The sequence below is a fragment of the Oncorhynchus tshawytscha genome, linkage group LG28 (genome assembly GCF_018296145.1).
Source record: "Oncorhynchus tshawytscha isolate Ot180627B linkage group LG28, Otsh_v2.0, whole genome shotgun sequence".
In the NCBI taxonomy this organism is placed as follows: Eukaryota; Metazoa; Chordata; class Actinopteri; order Salmoniformes; family Salmonidae; genus Oncorhynchus; species Oncorhynchus tshawytscha.
Window position 1 is genome coordinate 27,442,973 of NC_056456.1, and position 17,950 is coordinate 27,460,922.

Genomic DNA, 17,950 nt, shown 5'->3' on the forward strand with positions numbered 1-17,950 from the left:
TGTGTCTAGTCAGTGTAGTGTACGTACCACCACCACACTCCTGGAAGCATCCAGAACATGCACCACAGGACAGCTGTAACGGGGAGCGATCTTCACTGCCGTGTGGGTCCTGTTACACACAGAGGCTTCACATCAGACACAGGGCCAGCAAGGGGCCAGGAAGTAGCGAGTTGAAAGGTCATGGTGAAGATAATGACGTGTGTGTTGAGAGACGCATCACATCAGACACAGGGTCAACAAGGGGCCAGGAAGTAGCGAGTTGAAAGGTCATGATGAAGATAATGACGGTGTGTGTTGAGAGACGCATCACATCAGACACAGGGTCAACAAGGGGCCAGGAAGTAGCGAGTTGAAAGGTCATGGTGTGTGTGTGTGTCTTACTTGGAGGTGGTGGCCCCTCCGATCAGCAGTGGGGTCTTCATCCCAAGCCGCTCCATCTCCTTGGCAACGTAGATCATCTCATCCAGCGAGGGCGTGATGAGGCCAGACAGACCGATGATGTCTGTAGGGCGGAGGGATACACAGGAAGTTCAGCTGGAGGGACTACTTCTCAAAGAGCAGTTCACTCATTCCATCTCTGATTTCAGTCCCAATCCTACTCCTTCTCTAGCCTGGTCCCAGATCTGTCTGTGGTTTATAGCCAACTCCAACTCCTAGCAGTTGGCAAGACAGCCCAAACTGATCTGGGACCAGGTTAAGCACCTCCTAGTGCCACCTCGTCAGACAGCCCAAACTGATCTGGGACCAGGTTATTCACCTCCTAGTGCCACCCCGTCAGACAGCCCAAACTGATCTGGGACCAGGTTATTCACCTCCTAGTGCCGCCCCGACAGCACAAACTGATCTGGGACCAGGTTAATCACCTCCTAGTGCCACCTCGTCAGACAGCCCAGACTGATCTGGGACCAGGTTAATCACCTCCTAGTGCCACCTCGCCAGACAGCCCAGACTGATCTGGGACCAGGTTAATCACCTCCTAGTGCCCCAACGCCCGTCAGACAGCCAAAACTGATCTGGGACCAGGTTAATCACCTCCTAGTGCCACCCCGTCATACAGCCCAAACTGATTTGGGACCAGGTTAATCACCTCCTAGTGCCGCCCCGCCCCGTCAGACAGCCCAAACTGATCGGGGACCAGGTTAATCACCTCCTAGTGCCGCCCCGCCCCGTCAGACAGCCCAAACTGATCGGGGACCAGGTTAATCACCTCCTCGTGCCACCTCGTCATACAGTGGAACTGATCTGGGACCTGGTTAATCCTATTGATTAAAGCAGAGCTACAGTACAGTGGAACTGATCTGGGACCAGGTTAATCCTATTGATTAAAGCAGAGCTACAGTACAGTGGAACTGATCTGGGACCAGGTTAATCCTATTGATTAAGGCCGAGCTACAGTACAGTGGAACTGATAAGCCATAAGGTTCATGTCAACAGACCTGCTTTGCAGTCGATGGCTTCCCTCAATATCCTGTCGCATGGAATCATGACCCCCAGATCGATCACTCTGGGAAAAGGAAACCGAACAGGGTTAGGACAAGGTTATGGAAAGGTACTGGAACCAATCAAATCAAATTGTATTAGTCACATGCGCCCGAATACAACAGCTGTAGACCTTACAGTGAAATGCTGAATACAACAGGTGTAGTAGACCTTACAGTGAAATGCTGAATACAACAGGTGTAGTAGACCTTACAGTGAAATGCTGAATACAACAGGTGTAGTAGACCTTACAGTGAAATGCTGAATACAACAGGTGTAAACCTTACAGTGAAATGCTGAATACAACAGGTGTAGTAGACCACAGTCACAGTGAAATGCTGAATACAACAGGTGTAGTAGACCTCACAGTGAAATGCTGAATACAACAGGTGTAGTAGACCTTACAGTGAAATGCTGAATACAACAGGTGTAGTAGACATCACAGTGAAATGCTGAATACAACAGGTGTAGTAGACCTCACAGTGAAATGCTGAATACAACAGGTGTAGTAGACATCACAGTCAAATGCTGAATACAACAGGTGTAGTAGACCTTACAGTGAAATGCTGAATACAACAGGTGTAGTAGACCTTACAGTGAAATGCTGAATACAACAGGTGTAGTAGACCTTACAGTGAAATGCTGAATACAACAGGTGTAGTAGACCTTACAGTGAAATGCTGAATACAACAGGTGTAGTAGACCTGTAGTAGACACAGTGAAATGCTGAATACAACAGGTGTAGTAGACCTCACAGTGAAATGCTGAATACAACAGGTGTAGTAGACCTTGAAATGCTGAATACAACAGTGAAATGTGAAATGCTGAATACAACAGGTGTAGTAGACCTTACAGTGAAATGCTGAATACAACAGGTGTAGTAGACCTTCCAAATGCTGACTGATGAGACCCTACCTAACAATGCAGTTAATAAAATATGGATAAGAATAAAAGATAAAAGTAACAAATAATTAAAGAGCAGCAGTAAAATAACAATATATACAGGGGGTGTCGGTGCAGAGTCAATGTGGAGACTATATACAGGGGGTGTCGGTGCAGAGTCAATGTGGAGGCTATATACAGGGGGTACGGTACAGAGTCAATGTGGAGGCTATATACAGGGGGTACCGGTACAGAGTCAATGTGGAGGCTATATACAGGGGGTACCGGTACAGAGTCAATGTGGAGACTATATACAGGGGGTACCGGTACAGAGTCAATGTGGAGGCTATATACAGGGGGTACCGGTACAGAGTCAATGTGGAGACTATATACAGGGGGTACTGGTACAGAGTCAATGTGGAGGCTATATACAGGGTATTACGGTACAGAGTCAATGTGGAGGCTATATACAGGGGATACCGGTACAGAGTCAATGTGGAGGCTATATACAGGGGTACCGGTACAGAGTCAATGTGGAGGCTATATACAGGGGTACCGGTACAGAGTCAATGTGGAGGCTATATACAGGGGATACCGGTACAGAGTCAATGTGGAGGCTATATACAGGGTATTACGGTACAGAGTCAATGTGGAGGCTATATACAGGGGATACCGGTACAGAGTCAATGTGGAGGCTATATACAGGGTATTACGGTACAGAGTCAATGTGGAGGCTATATACAGGGGATACCGGTACAGAGTCAATGTGGAGGCTATATACAGGGGGGGTACAGAGTACGGTACAGAGTCAATGTGGAGGCTATATACAGGGGTACTGGTACAGAGTCAATGTGGAGGCTATATACAGGGTATTACGGTACAGAGTCAATGTGGAGGCTATATACAGGGGATACCGGTACAGAGTCAATGTGGAGGCTATATACAGGGTATTACGGTACAGAGTCAATGTGGAGGCTATATACAGGGTATTACGGTACAGAGTCAATGTGGAGGCTATATACAGGGTATTACGGTACAGAGTCAATGTGGAGGCTATATACAGGGGGGTACGGTACAGGGTCAATGTGGAGGCTATATACAGGGGTACTGGTACAGAGTCAATGTGGAGGCTATATACAGGGTATTACGGTACAGAGTCAATGTGGAGGCTATATACAGGGGTATTACGGTACAGAGTCAATGTGGAGGCTATATACAGGGGGTACTGGTACAGAGTCAATGTGGAGGCTATATACAGGGGTACTGGTACAGAGTCAATGTGGAGGCTATATACAGGGGGTTACGGTACAGAGTCAATGTGGAGGCTATATACAGGGGGTACTGGTACAGAGTCAATGTGGAGGCTATATACAGGGGGTACCGGTACAGAGTCAATGTGGAGGCTATATACAGGGGGTACTGGTACAGAGTCAATGTGGAGCCTATATACAGGGGTACCGGTACAGAGTCAATGTGGAGGCTATATACAGGGTATTACGGTACAGAGTCAATGTGGAGGCTATATACAGGGGGTACCGGTACAGAGTCAATGTGGAGGATATATACAGGAGGTACCGGTACAGAGTCAATGTGGAGGCTATATACAGGGGGTACCGGTACAGAGTCAATGTGGAGGCTATATACAGGGTGTTACGGTACAGAGTCAATGTGGAGGCTATATACAGGGGGTACCGGTACAGAGTCAATGTGGAGGCTATATACAGGGTATTACGGTACAGAGTCAATGTGGAGGCTATATACAGGGGGTACTGATACAGAGTCAATGTGGAGGCTATATACAGGGGGTACTGATACAGAGTCAATGTGGAGGATATATACAGGGGGTACTGATACAGAGTCAATGTGGAGGCTATATACAGGGGGTACCGGTACAGAGTCAATGTGGAGGCTATATACAGGGGGTACCGGTACAGAGTCAATGTGGAGGCTATATACAGGGGTACCGGTACAGAGTCAATGTGGAGGCTATATACAGGGGGTACAGGTACAGAGTCAATGTGGAGGCTATATACAGGGGGTACCGGTACAGAGTCAATGTGGAGGCTATATACAGGGAGTACCGGTACAGAGTCAATGTGGAGACTATATACAGGGAGTACCGGTACAGAGTTAATGTGGAGGCTATATACAGGGTGTACTGGTACAGAGTCAATGTGGAGGCTATATACAGGGTGTACTGGTACAGAGTCAATGTGGAGGCTATATACAGGGGGTACCGGTACAGAGTCAATGTGGAGGCTACATACAGGGTATTACGGTACAGAGTCAATGTGGAGGCTATATACAGGGGGTACCGGTACAGAGTCAATGTGGAGGCTATATACAGGGGGTACCGGTACAGAGTCAATGTGGAGGCTATATACAGGGGGTACCGGTACAGAGTCAATGTGGAGGCTATATACAGGGGTACCGGTACAGAGTCAATGTGGAGGCTATATACAGGGGGTACCGGTACAGAATCAATGTGGAGGCTATATACAGGGGGTACTGATACAGAGTCAATGTGGAGGCTATATACAGGGGGTACCGGTACAGAGTCAATGTGGAGGATATATACAGGGGGTACCGGTACAGAGTCAATGTGGAGGCTATATACAGGGTGTTACGGTACAGAGTCAATGTGGAGGCTATATACAGGGGGTACCGGTACAGAGTCAATGTGGAGGCTATATACAGGGTATTACGGTACAGAGTCAACGTGGAGGCTATATACAGGGGGTACCAGTACAGAGTCAATGTGGAGGCTATATACAGGGGGTATATAATATGTACAACTAAATACAACAATAGAACAATAGAACACAATAGAACAATAGAACAGAACACGCCCCTACCTGAAGTTGTTGCAGAGAACACAATAGAACAACAGAACAGAACACGCCCCTACCTGAAGTTGTTGCAGAGAACACAATAGAACAACAGAACAGAACACGCCCCTACCTGAAGTTGTTGCAGAGAACACAATAGAACAACAGAACAGAACACGCCCCTACCTGAAGTTGTTGCAGAGAACACAATAGAACAACAGAACAGAACACGCCCCTACCTGAAGTTGTTGCAGCCCAGCACCACTCCTACAATGTTCTTTCCGATGTCGTGGACGTCTCCCTTCACTGTGGCCAACACTATGGTGCCCTGGTAGGGGTCCTAACAGGGGGGGGTATAGATCATTACTGTAGAGCTGTGATGAATCAGTCCCTTCACTATGGTGCCCTGGTAGGGGTCCTAACAGGGGGGATCATTACTGTAGAGCTGTATAGATCATTACTGTAGAGCTGTGATGAATCAGTCCCTTCACTATGGTACCCTGGTAGGGGTCCTAACAGGGGGTATAGATCATTACTGTAGAGCTGTGATGAATCAGTCCCTTCACTATGGTACCCTGGTAGGGGTCCTAACAGGGGGTATAGATCATTACTGTAGAGCTGTGATGAATCAGTCCCTTCACTATGGTACCCTGGTAGGGGTCCTAACAGGGGGGTATAGATCATTACTGTAGAGCTGTGATGAATCAGTCCCTTCACTATGTGGTGGGGTCCTAACAGGGGGGTATAGATCATTACTGTAGAGCTGTGATGAATCAGTCCCTTCACTATGGTACCTGGTAGGGGTCCTTAATGTAGAGGGGGTAGAGAGAGCTGTGATGAGATGGTACTCTGGAGACAGGGGGAAACATCACTGTAGAGCTGTGATGAATCAGTCCCTTCACTATGGTACTCTGGTAGGGGTCGGACAGGGGGTATAGATCATTACTGTAGAGCTGTGATGAATCAGTCCCTTCACTGTGGTGTTAAACGTGTTGACGATGAGAAACGGACAATGTAGAGGACAGATGGATGAGATGGGGAGACAGAAACAGACAGACAGACAGACAGACAGACAGACAGACAGACAGACAGGTAGAGAGACAGACAGGTAGAGAGAGACTCACAATCTCCTCTACTGATCCTGATGCCAGTAGCATGGCCTCTCTCTCCTTCTCCATGAAGGGGATCAGGTGGGCGACAGCCTTCTTCATCACACGTGCTGACTTTATCACCTGTTACACACACACGCACACACACCGGATCATGAGAAGAATAGAAACCTCTTATAGTATCTCGTCTGTGATCTCTTCCCCCCTACCTGAGGATATCGCTTCCCCCTACCTGAGGATATCTCTCCCCCCCCCTACCTGAGGATATCTCCCCCCCCTACCTGAGGATATCTCTTCCCCCTACCTGAGGATATCTCTTCCCCCCCCCTACCTGAGGATATCTCTTCCCCCTACCTGAGGATATCTCTTCCCCCTACCTGAGGATATCTCTTCCCCCTACCTGAGGATATCTCTTCCCCCTACCTGAGGATATCTCTTCCCCCTACCTGAGGATATCTCTTCCCCCTACCTGAGGATATCTCTTCCCCCTACCTGAGGATATCTCTTCCCCCTACCTGAGGATATCTCTTCCCCCTACCTGAGGATATCTCTTCCCCCTACCTGAGGATATCTCTTCCCCCTACCTGAGGATATCTCTTCCCCCTACCTGAGGATATCTCTTCCCCCTACCTGAGGATATCTCTTCCCCCTACCTGAGGATATCTCTTCCCCCTACCTGAGGATATCTCTTCCCCCTACCTGAGGATATCTCTTCCCCCTACCTGAGGATATCTCTTCCCCCCCCCTACCTGAGGATATCTCTTCCCCCTACCTGAGGATATCTCTTCCCCCTACCTGAGGATATCTCTTCCCCCTACCTGAGGATATCTCTTCCCCCTACCTGAGGATATCTCTTCCCCCTACCTGAGGATATCTCTTCCCCCTACCTGAGGATATCTCTTCCCCCTACCTGAGGATATCTCTTCCCCCTACCTGAGGATATCTCTTCCCCCTACCTGAGGATATCTCTTCCCCCTACCTGAGGATATCTCTTCCCCCTACCTGAGGATATCTCTTCCCCCTACCTGAGGATATCTCTTCCCCCTACCTGAGGATATCTCTTCCCCCTACCTGAGGATATCTCTTCCCCCTACCTGAGGATATCTCTTCCCCCTACCTGAGGATATCTCTTCCCCCTACCTGAGGATATCTCTCCCCCCTACCTGAGGATATCTCTCCCCCCCTACCTGAGGATCTCTCTTCCCCCTACCTGAGGATCTCTCTTCCCCCTACCTGAGGATATCTCTCCCCCTACCTGAGGATATCTCTTCCCCCTACCTGAGGATCTCTCTTCCCCCTACCTGAGGATCTCTCTCTCCTCTCCTCTCCTCCATATCTTCCCCCCTCACCTGAGGATCTCTCTTCCCCCTCCATACCGGAGGATCTCTCTCTCCTCTCTCTCCTCCATATCTTCCCCCTACCTGAGGATCTCTCTTCCCCCTACCTGAGGATCTCTCTCTCTCTCCTCCATATCTTCCCCCTACCTGAGGATCTCTCTTCCCCCTACCCTGAGGATCTCTCTCTCTCCCTCCATATCTTCCCCCTACCTGAGGATCTCTCTCTCCTCTCCTCCATATCTTCCCCCTACCTGAGGATCTCTCTTCCCCCTACCTGAGGATCTCTCTCTCCTCTCCTCCATATCTTCCCCCTACCTGAGGATCTCTCTTCCCCCTACCTGAGGATCTCTCTCTCCTCTCCTCCATATCTTCCCCCTACCTACCTGAGGATCTCTCTCTCCTCTCTCCATATCTTCCCCCTCACCTGAGGATCTCTCTTCCCCCTACCTGAGGATCTCTCTTCCCCCTACCTGAGGATCTCTCTTCCCCCTACCTGAGGATCTCTCCTCTCCTCTCCTCCATATCTTCCCCCTCACCTGAGGATCTCTCTCTCCTCTCCTCCATATCTTCCCCCTCACCTGAGGATCTCTCTCTCCTCTCCTCCATATCTTCCCCCTCACACCTGAGGATCTCTCTCTCCTCTCCTCTCCTCCATATCTTCCCCCTACCTGAGGATCTCTCTCTCCTCTCCTCCATATCTTCCCCCCTACCTGAGGATATCTCCTCTCCTCTCCTCCATATCTTCCCCCTCACCTGAGGATCTCTCTCTCCTCTCCTCTCCTCCATATCTTCCCCCTACCTGAGGATCTCTCTCTCCTCTCCTCCATATCTTCCCCCTACCTGAGGATCTCTCTCTCCTCTCCTCCATATCTTCCCCCCCTACCTGAGGATCTCTCCTCTCCTCTCCTCCATATCTTCCCCCTCACCTGAGGATCTCTCTCTCCTCTCCTCTCCTCCATATCTTCCCCCTACCTGAGGATCTCTCTCTCCTCTCCTCCATATCTTCCCCCTACCTGAGGATCTCTCCTCTCCTCCATATCTTCCCCCTCACCTGAGGATATCTCTCTCCTCTCCTCCATATCTTCCCCCTCACCTGAGGATCTCTCTCTCCTCTCCTCCATATCTTCCCCCTCACCTGAGGATCTCTCCTCTCCTCCTCCATATCTTCCCCCTCACCTGAGGATCTCTCTCTCCTCTCCTCTCCTCCATATCTTCCCCCTCACCTGAGGACCTCTCTCTCCTCTCCTCCATATCTTCCCCCTACCTGAGGATCTCTCCTCTCCTCCATATCTTCCCCCTCACCTGAGGATATCTCTCTCCTCTCCTCCATATCTTCCCCCCTCACCTGAGGATCTCTCTCTCCTCTCCTCCATATCTTCCCCCTCACCTGAGGATCTCTCCTCTCCTCCTCCATATCTTCCCCCCTCACCTGAGGATCTCTCTCTCCTCTCCTCTCCTCCATATCTTCCCCCTCACCTGAGGACCTCTCTCTCCTCTCCTCCATATCTTCCCCCTCACCTGAGGATCTCTCTTCCCCCTACCTGAGGATCTCTCCTCTCCTCTCCTCCATATCTTCCCCCCCTCACATGAGGATCTCTCTCTCCTCTCCTCCATATCTTCCCCCTCACCTGAGGTAGGAACATCTTCCCAGCTCCAAACAGGTCTCCCACCACCTTCATGCCGTTCATCAGGGGCCCCTCGATGACGTGTAGGGGCCTCGGATAGAGTTCAGCCTGGGACCTCGCCTCCTCTGTGTCCTCTACCACATACTTATCTATACCCTGGAAAGAGCGAGAGAGACAGAGAAGGAATATTGATATCAATTGTGATGGAGAAAGAGAGAGAGTTGTACCTTAAATGTATCTGTACAGTTTTGACCAGAACCATTTTTCTAGACATAACTGAATATAGCTTGGTCCCTGCAGTATATGATCAGTAGAGAAAGGGACAATAACTTGGTACCTGGATGCCACTAACCTTGATGAGCCCATACTATACTAACCTTGATGAGCCCATACTATACTAATCTTGATGAGCCCATACTATACTAACCTTGATGAGCCCATACTATACGAACCTTGATGAGCCCATACTATACTAACATTGATGAGCCCATACCATACTAACCTTGATGAACCCATACCATACTAACCTTGATGAGCCCATACCATACTAACCTTGATGAGCCCATACTATACTAACCTTGATGAGCCCATACTATGCTAACCTTGATGAGCCCATACTATACTAACCTTGATGAGCCCATACCATACTAACCTTGATGAGCCCATACTATACTAACCTTGATGAGCCCGTACCATACCAACCTTGATGAGCACATACTATACTAACCTTGATGAGCCCTTACTATACTAACCTTGATTAGCCCATACTATACTAACCTTGATGAGCCCGTACCATACCAACCTTGATGAGCACATACTATACTAACCTTGATGAGCCCTTACTATACTAACCTTGATTAGCCCATACTATACTAACCTTGATGAGCCCATACTCCAGCCTCTCTCCTACTAACATTGATGAGCCCATACCATACTAACCTTGATGAACCCATACCATACTAACCTTGATGAGCCCATACCATACTAACCTTGATGAGCCCATACTATACTAACCTTGATGAGCCCATACTATGCTAACCTTGATGAGCCCATACTATACTAACCTTGATGAGCCCATACCATACTAACCTTGATGAGCCCATACTATACTAACCTTGATGAGCCCATACCATACCAACCTTGATGAGCACATACTATACTAACCTTGATGAGCCCTTACTATACTAACCTTGATTAGCCCATACTATACTAACCTTGATGAGCCCGTACCATACCAACCTTGATGAGCACATACTATACTAACCTTGATGAGCCCTTACTATACTAACCTTGATTAGCCCATACTATACTAACCTTGATGAGCCCATACTCCAGCCTCTCTCCTACTAACATTGATGAGCCCATACTCCAGCCTCTCTCCTACTAACCTTGATGAACCCATACTATACTAACCTTGATGAGCCCATACTCCAGCCTCTCTCCTACTAACCTTGATGAGCCCATTCTCCAGCCTCTCTCCTACTGACCTTGATGAGCCCATTCTCCAGCCTCTCTCCTACTAACCTTGATGAACCCATACTATACTAACCTTGATGAGCCCATACTCCAGCCTCTCTCCTATTAACCTTGATGAGCCAATTCTCCAGCCTCTCTCCTACTGACCTTGATGAGCCCATTCTCCAGCCTCTCTCCTACTAACCTTGATGAGCCCATACTATACTAACCTTGATGAGCCCATACTATACTAACCTTGATGAGTCCGTACCATACCAACCTTGATGAGCCCATACTATACCAACCTTGATGAGCCCATACTATACTAACCTTGATGAGCCCATACTATACTAACCTTGATGAGCCCATACTATACTAACCTTGATGAGCCCATACTCCAGCCTCTCTCCTACTAACCTTGATGAGCCCATACTATACCAACCTTGATGAGTCAATACCATACCAACCTTGATGAGCCCATACTATACTAACCTTGATGAGCCCATACTATACTAACCTTGATGAGCCCATACTATACTAACCTTGATGAGCCCATACTATACTAACCTTGATGAGCCCATACTATACCAACCTTGATGAGTCAATACCATACCAACCTTGATGAGCCCATACTATACTAACCTTGATGAGCCCATACTATACTAACCTTGATGAGCCCATACTCCAGCCTCTCCTCCACTGTTCCCTCTCGCCACTCATCTGTCTGGACCACCTTCTTCCCTCCTTTGGCACAGCTCTGAAAACGACAGGATTCTCTTCAGAGGGGATCTAGTACACTGTACTAGGGATCAGGTAACCCCAGCGAGCAGAGACATACAGCCACAGAGTTACAGGACATGTACTGTGTTAACCAGGTGGACCAGTATGTACCTGTTCTCATACAGCAGAATATGTACTGTGTTAACCAGGTGGACCAGTATGTACTGTGTTAACCAGGTGGACCAGTATGTACTGTGTTAACCAGGTGGACCAGTATGTACTGTGTTAACCAGGTGGACCAGTATGTACTGTGTTAACCAGATGGACCAGTATGTACTGTGTTAACCAGATGGACCAGTATGTACTGTGTTAACCAGGTGGACCAGTATGTACTGTGTTAACCAGATGGACCAGTATGCACCTGTTTATACAGCAGAATATGTACTGTGTTAACCAGGTGGACCAGTATGTACTGTGTTAACCAGGTGGACCAGTATGTACTGTGTTAACCAGGTGGACCAGTATGTACTGTGTTAACCAGGTGGACCAGTATGTACTGTGTTAACCAGGTGGACCAGTATGTACTGTGTTAACCAGATGGACCAGTATGTACTGTGTTAACCAGGTGGACCAGTATGTACTGTGTTAACCAGATGGACCAGTATGTACCTGTTTATACAGAATATGTACTGTGTGTAAAGCACAAACCTGTTGTTGGATATGTACTGTACTGTGTAAACCACACACCGGTGCCTTCGGGAAAGTATTCAGACCCCTTGACTTTTTCCACATTTTGTTACGTTACAGCCTTATTCTAAATTGTATTGTTTATTTTCCTCATCAATCTACACACAATACCCCATAATGACAAAGCAAAAATAGAAATGTTTGCAAATTTATATAAAAAATTGTTATATATATATATATATATTTACATAAGTATTCAGACCCTTTACTCAGTACTTTGTTGAAGCACCTTTGGCAGTGATTACAGCCTCGAGTCTTCTTGGATATGACGCTACAAGCTTGGCACACCTGTATTTGGAGAGTTTCTCCCATTCTTCTCTGCAGATCCTCTCAAACTCTGTCAGGTTGGATGGGGAGCATCACTGTACAGCTATTTTCAGGTCTCTCCAGAGATGTTCGATCGGGTTCATGTCCGGGCTCTGGCTGGGCCACTCAAGGACATTCAGAGACTTGTCCCGAAGCCACTCCTGCATTGTCTTAGCTGTGTGCTTAGGGTCGTTGTCCTGTTCGAAGGTGAACCTTCACCCCAGTCTGAGGTCCTGAGTGCTCTGGAGCAGGTTTTCATCAAGGATCTTTCTGTACTTCGCTCCGTTCATCTTTCCCTCGATCCTGACTAGTCTCCCAGTACCTGCTGCTGAAAAATATCCCCACAGCATGATGCTTCCACCACCATGCTTCACCGTAGGGATGGTGCCAAGTTTCCTCCAGATGTGATGTTTGGCATTCAGGCCAAAGAGTTCAATCTTGGTTTCATCAGACCAGAGAATCTTGTTTCTCATGGTCTGAGAGTCTTTAGGTGCCCTTTGACAAACTCCAAGCAGACTGTCATGTGCCTTTTACTGAGGAGTGGTTTCCATCTGGCCACGCTACCATAAAGGCCTAATTGGTGGAGTGCTACAGGGATGGTTGTCCTTCTGGAAGGTTCTCCCATCTCCACAGAGGAACTCTGGAGCTCTGTCGGTTTCTTGGTCCCCTCGCTGACCAAGGCCCTTCTCCCCCGATTGCTCAGTTTGGCCGGGCGGCCAAATTGGTTCCAAACCTCTTCCATTTAAGAATGATGACGCCCCTGTTCTTGGGGACCTTCAGTGTCTTGGTGGTTTCAAACTTCGGTGTTCTTGAGGACACTGTGTTCTTGCGGACCTTCAATGCTGTAGAAATGTTTTGCTACCCTTTCCCAGATCTGTGCCTCGACACAATCCTGTCTCGGAGCTCAACAGACAATTCCTTCGACCTCATGGCTTGGTTTTTGCTCTGACATTCACTGTCAACTGTGGGACCTTATATAGACAGGTGTGTGCCTTTCCAAATCATGTCCAATCAATTTCATTTACCACAGGTGGACTCCAATCAAGTTGTAGAAACATCTCAAGGATGATCAATGGAAACAGGATGCAGCTGAGCTCAATTTAGAGTCTCATAGCAAAGGGTCTGAATAGTTATGTAAATAAGGTATTTCTGTTTAACAAATTTGCCAACATTTATTAAAAAAACATTTTTACTTTTTCATTATGGGATATTGTGATGTCATTATGGGGTATTGTGATGTCATTATGGGGTATTGTGATGTCATTATGGGGTATTGTGATGTCATCATGAGGTATTGTGATGTCATTATGGGGTATTGTGATGTCATTATGGGGTATTGTGATGTCATTATGGGGTATTGTGATGTCATTATGGGGTATTGTGATGTCATCATGAGGTATTGTGATGTCATGCTGGGGTATTGTGATGTCATTATGGGGTATTGTGATGTCATTATGGGGTATTGTGATGCCATTACTGTGTATTGTGTGTAGATTGATGAGGGGAAAAACAATGTAATCTATTTTAGAATAAGGCTGTAATGTAACAAAATGTGGGAAAAGGCCAGGGGGCTGAATACTTTCCCGAAGGCAATGTACCGGTGTGTACAAGCACAGTAAGTTATACTAGGATATGTACTGTAGTGTGTAAACCATATACCTGTACAGTAAGTTATACTAGGATATGTACTGTAGTGTATAAACCATATACCTGTACAGTAAGTTATACTAGGATATGTACTGTAGTGTGTAAATCATATACCTGTACAGTAAGTTATACTAGGATATGTACTGTAGTGTGTAAACCATATACCTGTGCGTACAAGCACAGTAAGATATACTAGGATATGTACTGTAGTGTGTAAACCAGTACAGTAAGTTATACTAGGATATGTACTGTAGTGTGTAAACCATATACCTGTACAGTAAGTTATACTAGGATATGTACTGTAGTGTGTAAACCATATACCTGTACAGTAAGTTATACTAGGATATGTACTGTAGTGTGTAAACCATATACCTGTGTATACAAGCACAGTAAGTTATACTAGGATATGTACTGTAGTGTGTAAACCATATACCTGTACAGTAAGTTATACTAGGATATGTACTGTAGTGTGTAAACCATATACCTGTACAGTAAGTTATACTAGGATATGTACTGTAGTGTGTAAACCATATACCTGTGCAGTAAGTTATACTAGGATATGTACTGTAGTGTGTAAACCATATACCTGTACAGTAAGTTATACTAGGATATGTACTGTAGTGTGTAAACCATATACCTGTACAGTAAGTTATACTAGGATATGTACTGTAGTGTGTAAACCATATACCTGTACAGTAAGTTATACTAGGATATGTACTGTAGTGTGTAAACCATATACCTGTACAGTAAGTTATACTAGGATATGTACTGTAGTGTGTAAACCATATACCTGTACAGTAAGTTATACTAGGATATGTACTGTAGTGTGTAAACCATATACCTGTACAGTAAGTTATACTAGGATATGTACTGTAGTGTGTAAACCATATACCTGTACAGTAAGTTATACTAGGATATGTACTGTAGTGTGTAAACCATATACCTGTACAGTAAGATATACTAGGATATGTACTGTAGTGTGTAAACCATATACCTGTACAGTAAGATATACTAGGATATGTACTGTAGTGTGTAAATCATATACCTGTACAGTAAGTTATACTAGGATATGTACTGTAGTGTGTAAACCATATAACTGTACAGTAAGTTATACTAGGATATGTACTGTAGTGTGTAAACCATATACCTGTACAGTAAGTTATACTAGGATATGTACTGTAGTGTGTAAACCATATACCTGTACAGTAAGTTATACTAGGATATGTACTGTAGTGTGTAAACCATATACCTGTACAGTAAGTTATACTAGGATATGTACTGTAGTGTGTAAATCATATACCTGTACAGTAAGTTATACTAGGATATGTACTGTAGTGTGTAAACCATATACCTGTGTATACAAGCACAGTAAGTTATACTAGGATATGTACTGTAGTGTGTAAACCATATACCTGTGTATACAAGTACAGTAAGTTATACTAGGATATGTACTGTAGTGTGTAAACCATATACCTGTGCAGTAAGTTATACTAGGATATGTACTGTAGTGTGTAAACCATATACCTGTACAGTAAGTTATACTAGGATATGTACTGTAGTGTGTAAACCATATACCTGTGCAGTAAGATATACTAGGATATGTACTGTAGTGTGTAAACCATATACCTGTGCAGTAAGATATACTAGGATATGTACTGTAGTGTGTAAACCATATACCTGTACAGTAAGATATACTAGGATATGTACTGTAGTGTGTAAACCATATACCTGTACAGTAAGATATACTAGGATATGTACTGTAGTGTGTAAACCATATACCTGTACAGTAAGTTATACTAGGATATGTACTGTAGTGTGTAAACCATATACCTGTACAGTAAGTTATACTAGGATATGTACTGTAGTGTGTAAACCATATACCTGTACAGTAAGATATACTAGGATATGTACTGTAGTGTGTAAACCATATACCTGTACAGTAAGTTATACTAGGATATGTACTGTAGTGTGTAAACCATATACCTGTACAGTAAGATATACTAGGATATGTACTGTAGTGTGTAAACCATATACCTGTGCAGTAAGTTATACTAGGATATGTACTGTAGTGTGTAAACCATATACCTGTGCAGTAAGTTATACTAGGATATGTACTGTAGTGTGTAAACCATATACCTGTGCGTACAGCAGTAGTTTCTCTGTGGCCTCCGGGTCTTTGTTCCAGATAAGGTTCTCACACATAAGCAGGAGCTCCTTGTCGATATCATCATAGACAGGCAGGCTGCCAGCGTTCACTATGCCCATGTCCATACCGTCCTATAGGAGACAGCAGGACAACAGGGTTACTCATGCAGGGATAACGTAGTAGGGCCGCTAGCTGGCTAGATGTCGATAGCCACTGGCTAACGTAGTAGGGCCGGTAGCTGGCTAGATGTCGATAGCCACTGGCTAACGTAGTAGGGCCACTAGCTGGCTAGATGTCGATAGCCACTGGCTAACGTAGTAGGGCCGCTAGCTGGCTAGATGCCGATAGCCACTGGCTAACGTAGTAGGGCCGCTAGCTGGCTAGATGTCGATAGCCACTGGCTAACGTAGTAGGGCCGCTAGCTGGCTAGATGTCGATAGCCACTGGCTAACGTAGTAGGGCCGCTAGCTGGCTAGATGTCGATAGCCACTGGCTAACGTAGTAGGGCCGCTAGCTGGCTAGATGTCGATAGCCACTGGCTAACGTAGTAGGGCCGGTAGCTGGCTAGATGTCGATAGCCACTGGCTAACGTAGTAGGGCCACTAGCTGGCTAGATGTCGATAGCCACTGGCTAACGTAGTAGGGCCGCTAGCTGGCTAGATGTCGATAGCCACTGGCTAACGTAGTAGGGCCGCTAGCTGGATAGATGTCGATAGCCACTGGCTAACGTAGTAGGGCCGCTAGCTGGCTAGATGTCGATAGCCACTGGCTAACGTAGTAGGGCCGCTAGCTGGCTAGATGTCGATAGCCACTGGCTAACGTAGTAGGGCCGCTAGCTGGCTAGATGTCGATAGCCACTGGCTAACGTAGTAGGGCCGCTAGCTGGCTAGATGTCGATAGCCACTGGCTAACGTAGTAGGGCCGCTAGCTGGCTAGATGTCGATAGCCACTGGCTAACGTAGTAGGGCCGGTAGCTGGCTAGATGTCGATAGCCACTGGCTAACGTAGTAGGGCCACTAGCTGGCTAGATGTCGATAGCCACTGGCTAACGTAGTAGTAGGGCCGCTAGCTGGCTAGATGTCGATAGCCACTGGCTAACGTATGTAGGGCCGCTAGCTGGCTAGATGTCGATAGCCACTGGCTAACGTAGTAGGGCCGGTAGCTGGCTAGATGTCGATAGCCACTGGCTAACGTAGTAGGGCCGGTAGCTGGCTAGATGTCGATAGCCACTGGCTAACGTAGTAGGGCCGCTAGCTGGCTAGATGTCGATAGCCACTGGCTAACGTAGTAGGGCCGCTAGCTGGCTAGATGTCGATAGCCACTGGTTACCGTCGAGGGCCGCTAGCTGGCTAGATGTCAATAGCCACTGGCTAACGTAGTAGGGCCGCTAGCTAGCGTTCAACCTACCTTGACGGCGCAGTTTAGGAAGGTTCCATTCTACCTTGATGGCGAGGTAGAGGAAGGCTCCACCTACCTTGATGGTGTGGTAGAGGAAGGCTCCACCTACCTTGATGGCGTGGTAGAGGAAGGCTCCACCTACCTTGATGGCGTGGTAGAGGAAGGCTCCATGCATGGCCTCTCTGATGACCTCCATGCCTCTGAAGGAGAAGGACAGGTTGGACAGGCCTCCACTGATCCTGGCCCCAGGCAACAACTCCTGTAGAGAATA

General features: G+C 46.8%; 1 protein-coding gene across 1 annotated transcript in view; it reads right to left on the reverse strand.

Moving 5' to 3' along the window:
• LOC112241213 (methionine synthase-like) overlaps positions 1 to 17,950 on the reverse strand; it is a gene marked incomplete at its 3' end in the record, with an annotated part of 46,546 nt that overhangs the window by 4,943 nt on the left and 23,653 nt on the right. The window contains 9 exon segments of the mRNA XM_042308305.1: positions 28 to 109; positions 382 to 502; positions 1,437 to 1,504; positions 5,429 to 5,529; positions 6,314 to 6,421; positions 9,264 to 9,416; positions 11,383 to 11,472; positions 16,272 to 16,412; positions 17,822 to 17,938. Coding sequence (XP_042164239.1) covers positions 28 to 109; positions 382 to 502; positions 1,437 to 1,504; positions 5,429 to 5,529; positions 6,314 to 6,421; positions 9,264 to 9,416; positions 11,383 to 11,472; positions 16,272 to 16,412; positions 17,822 to 17,938 — 981 coding nt within the window.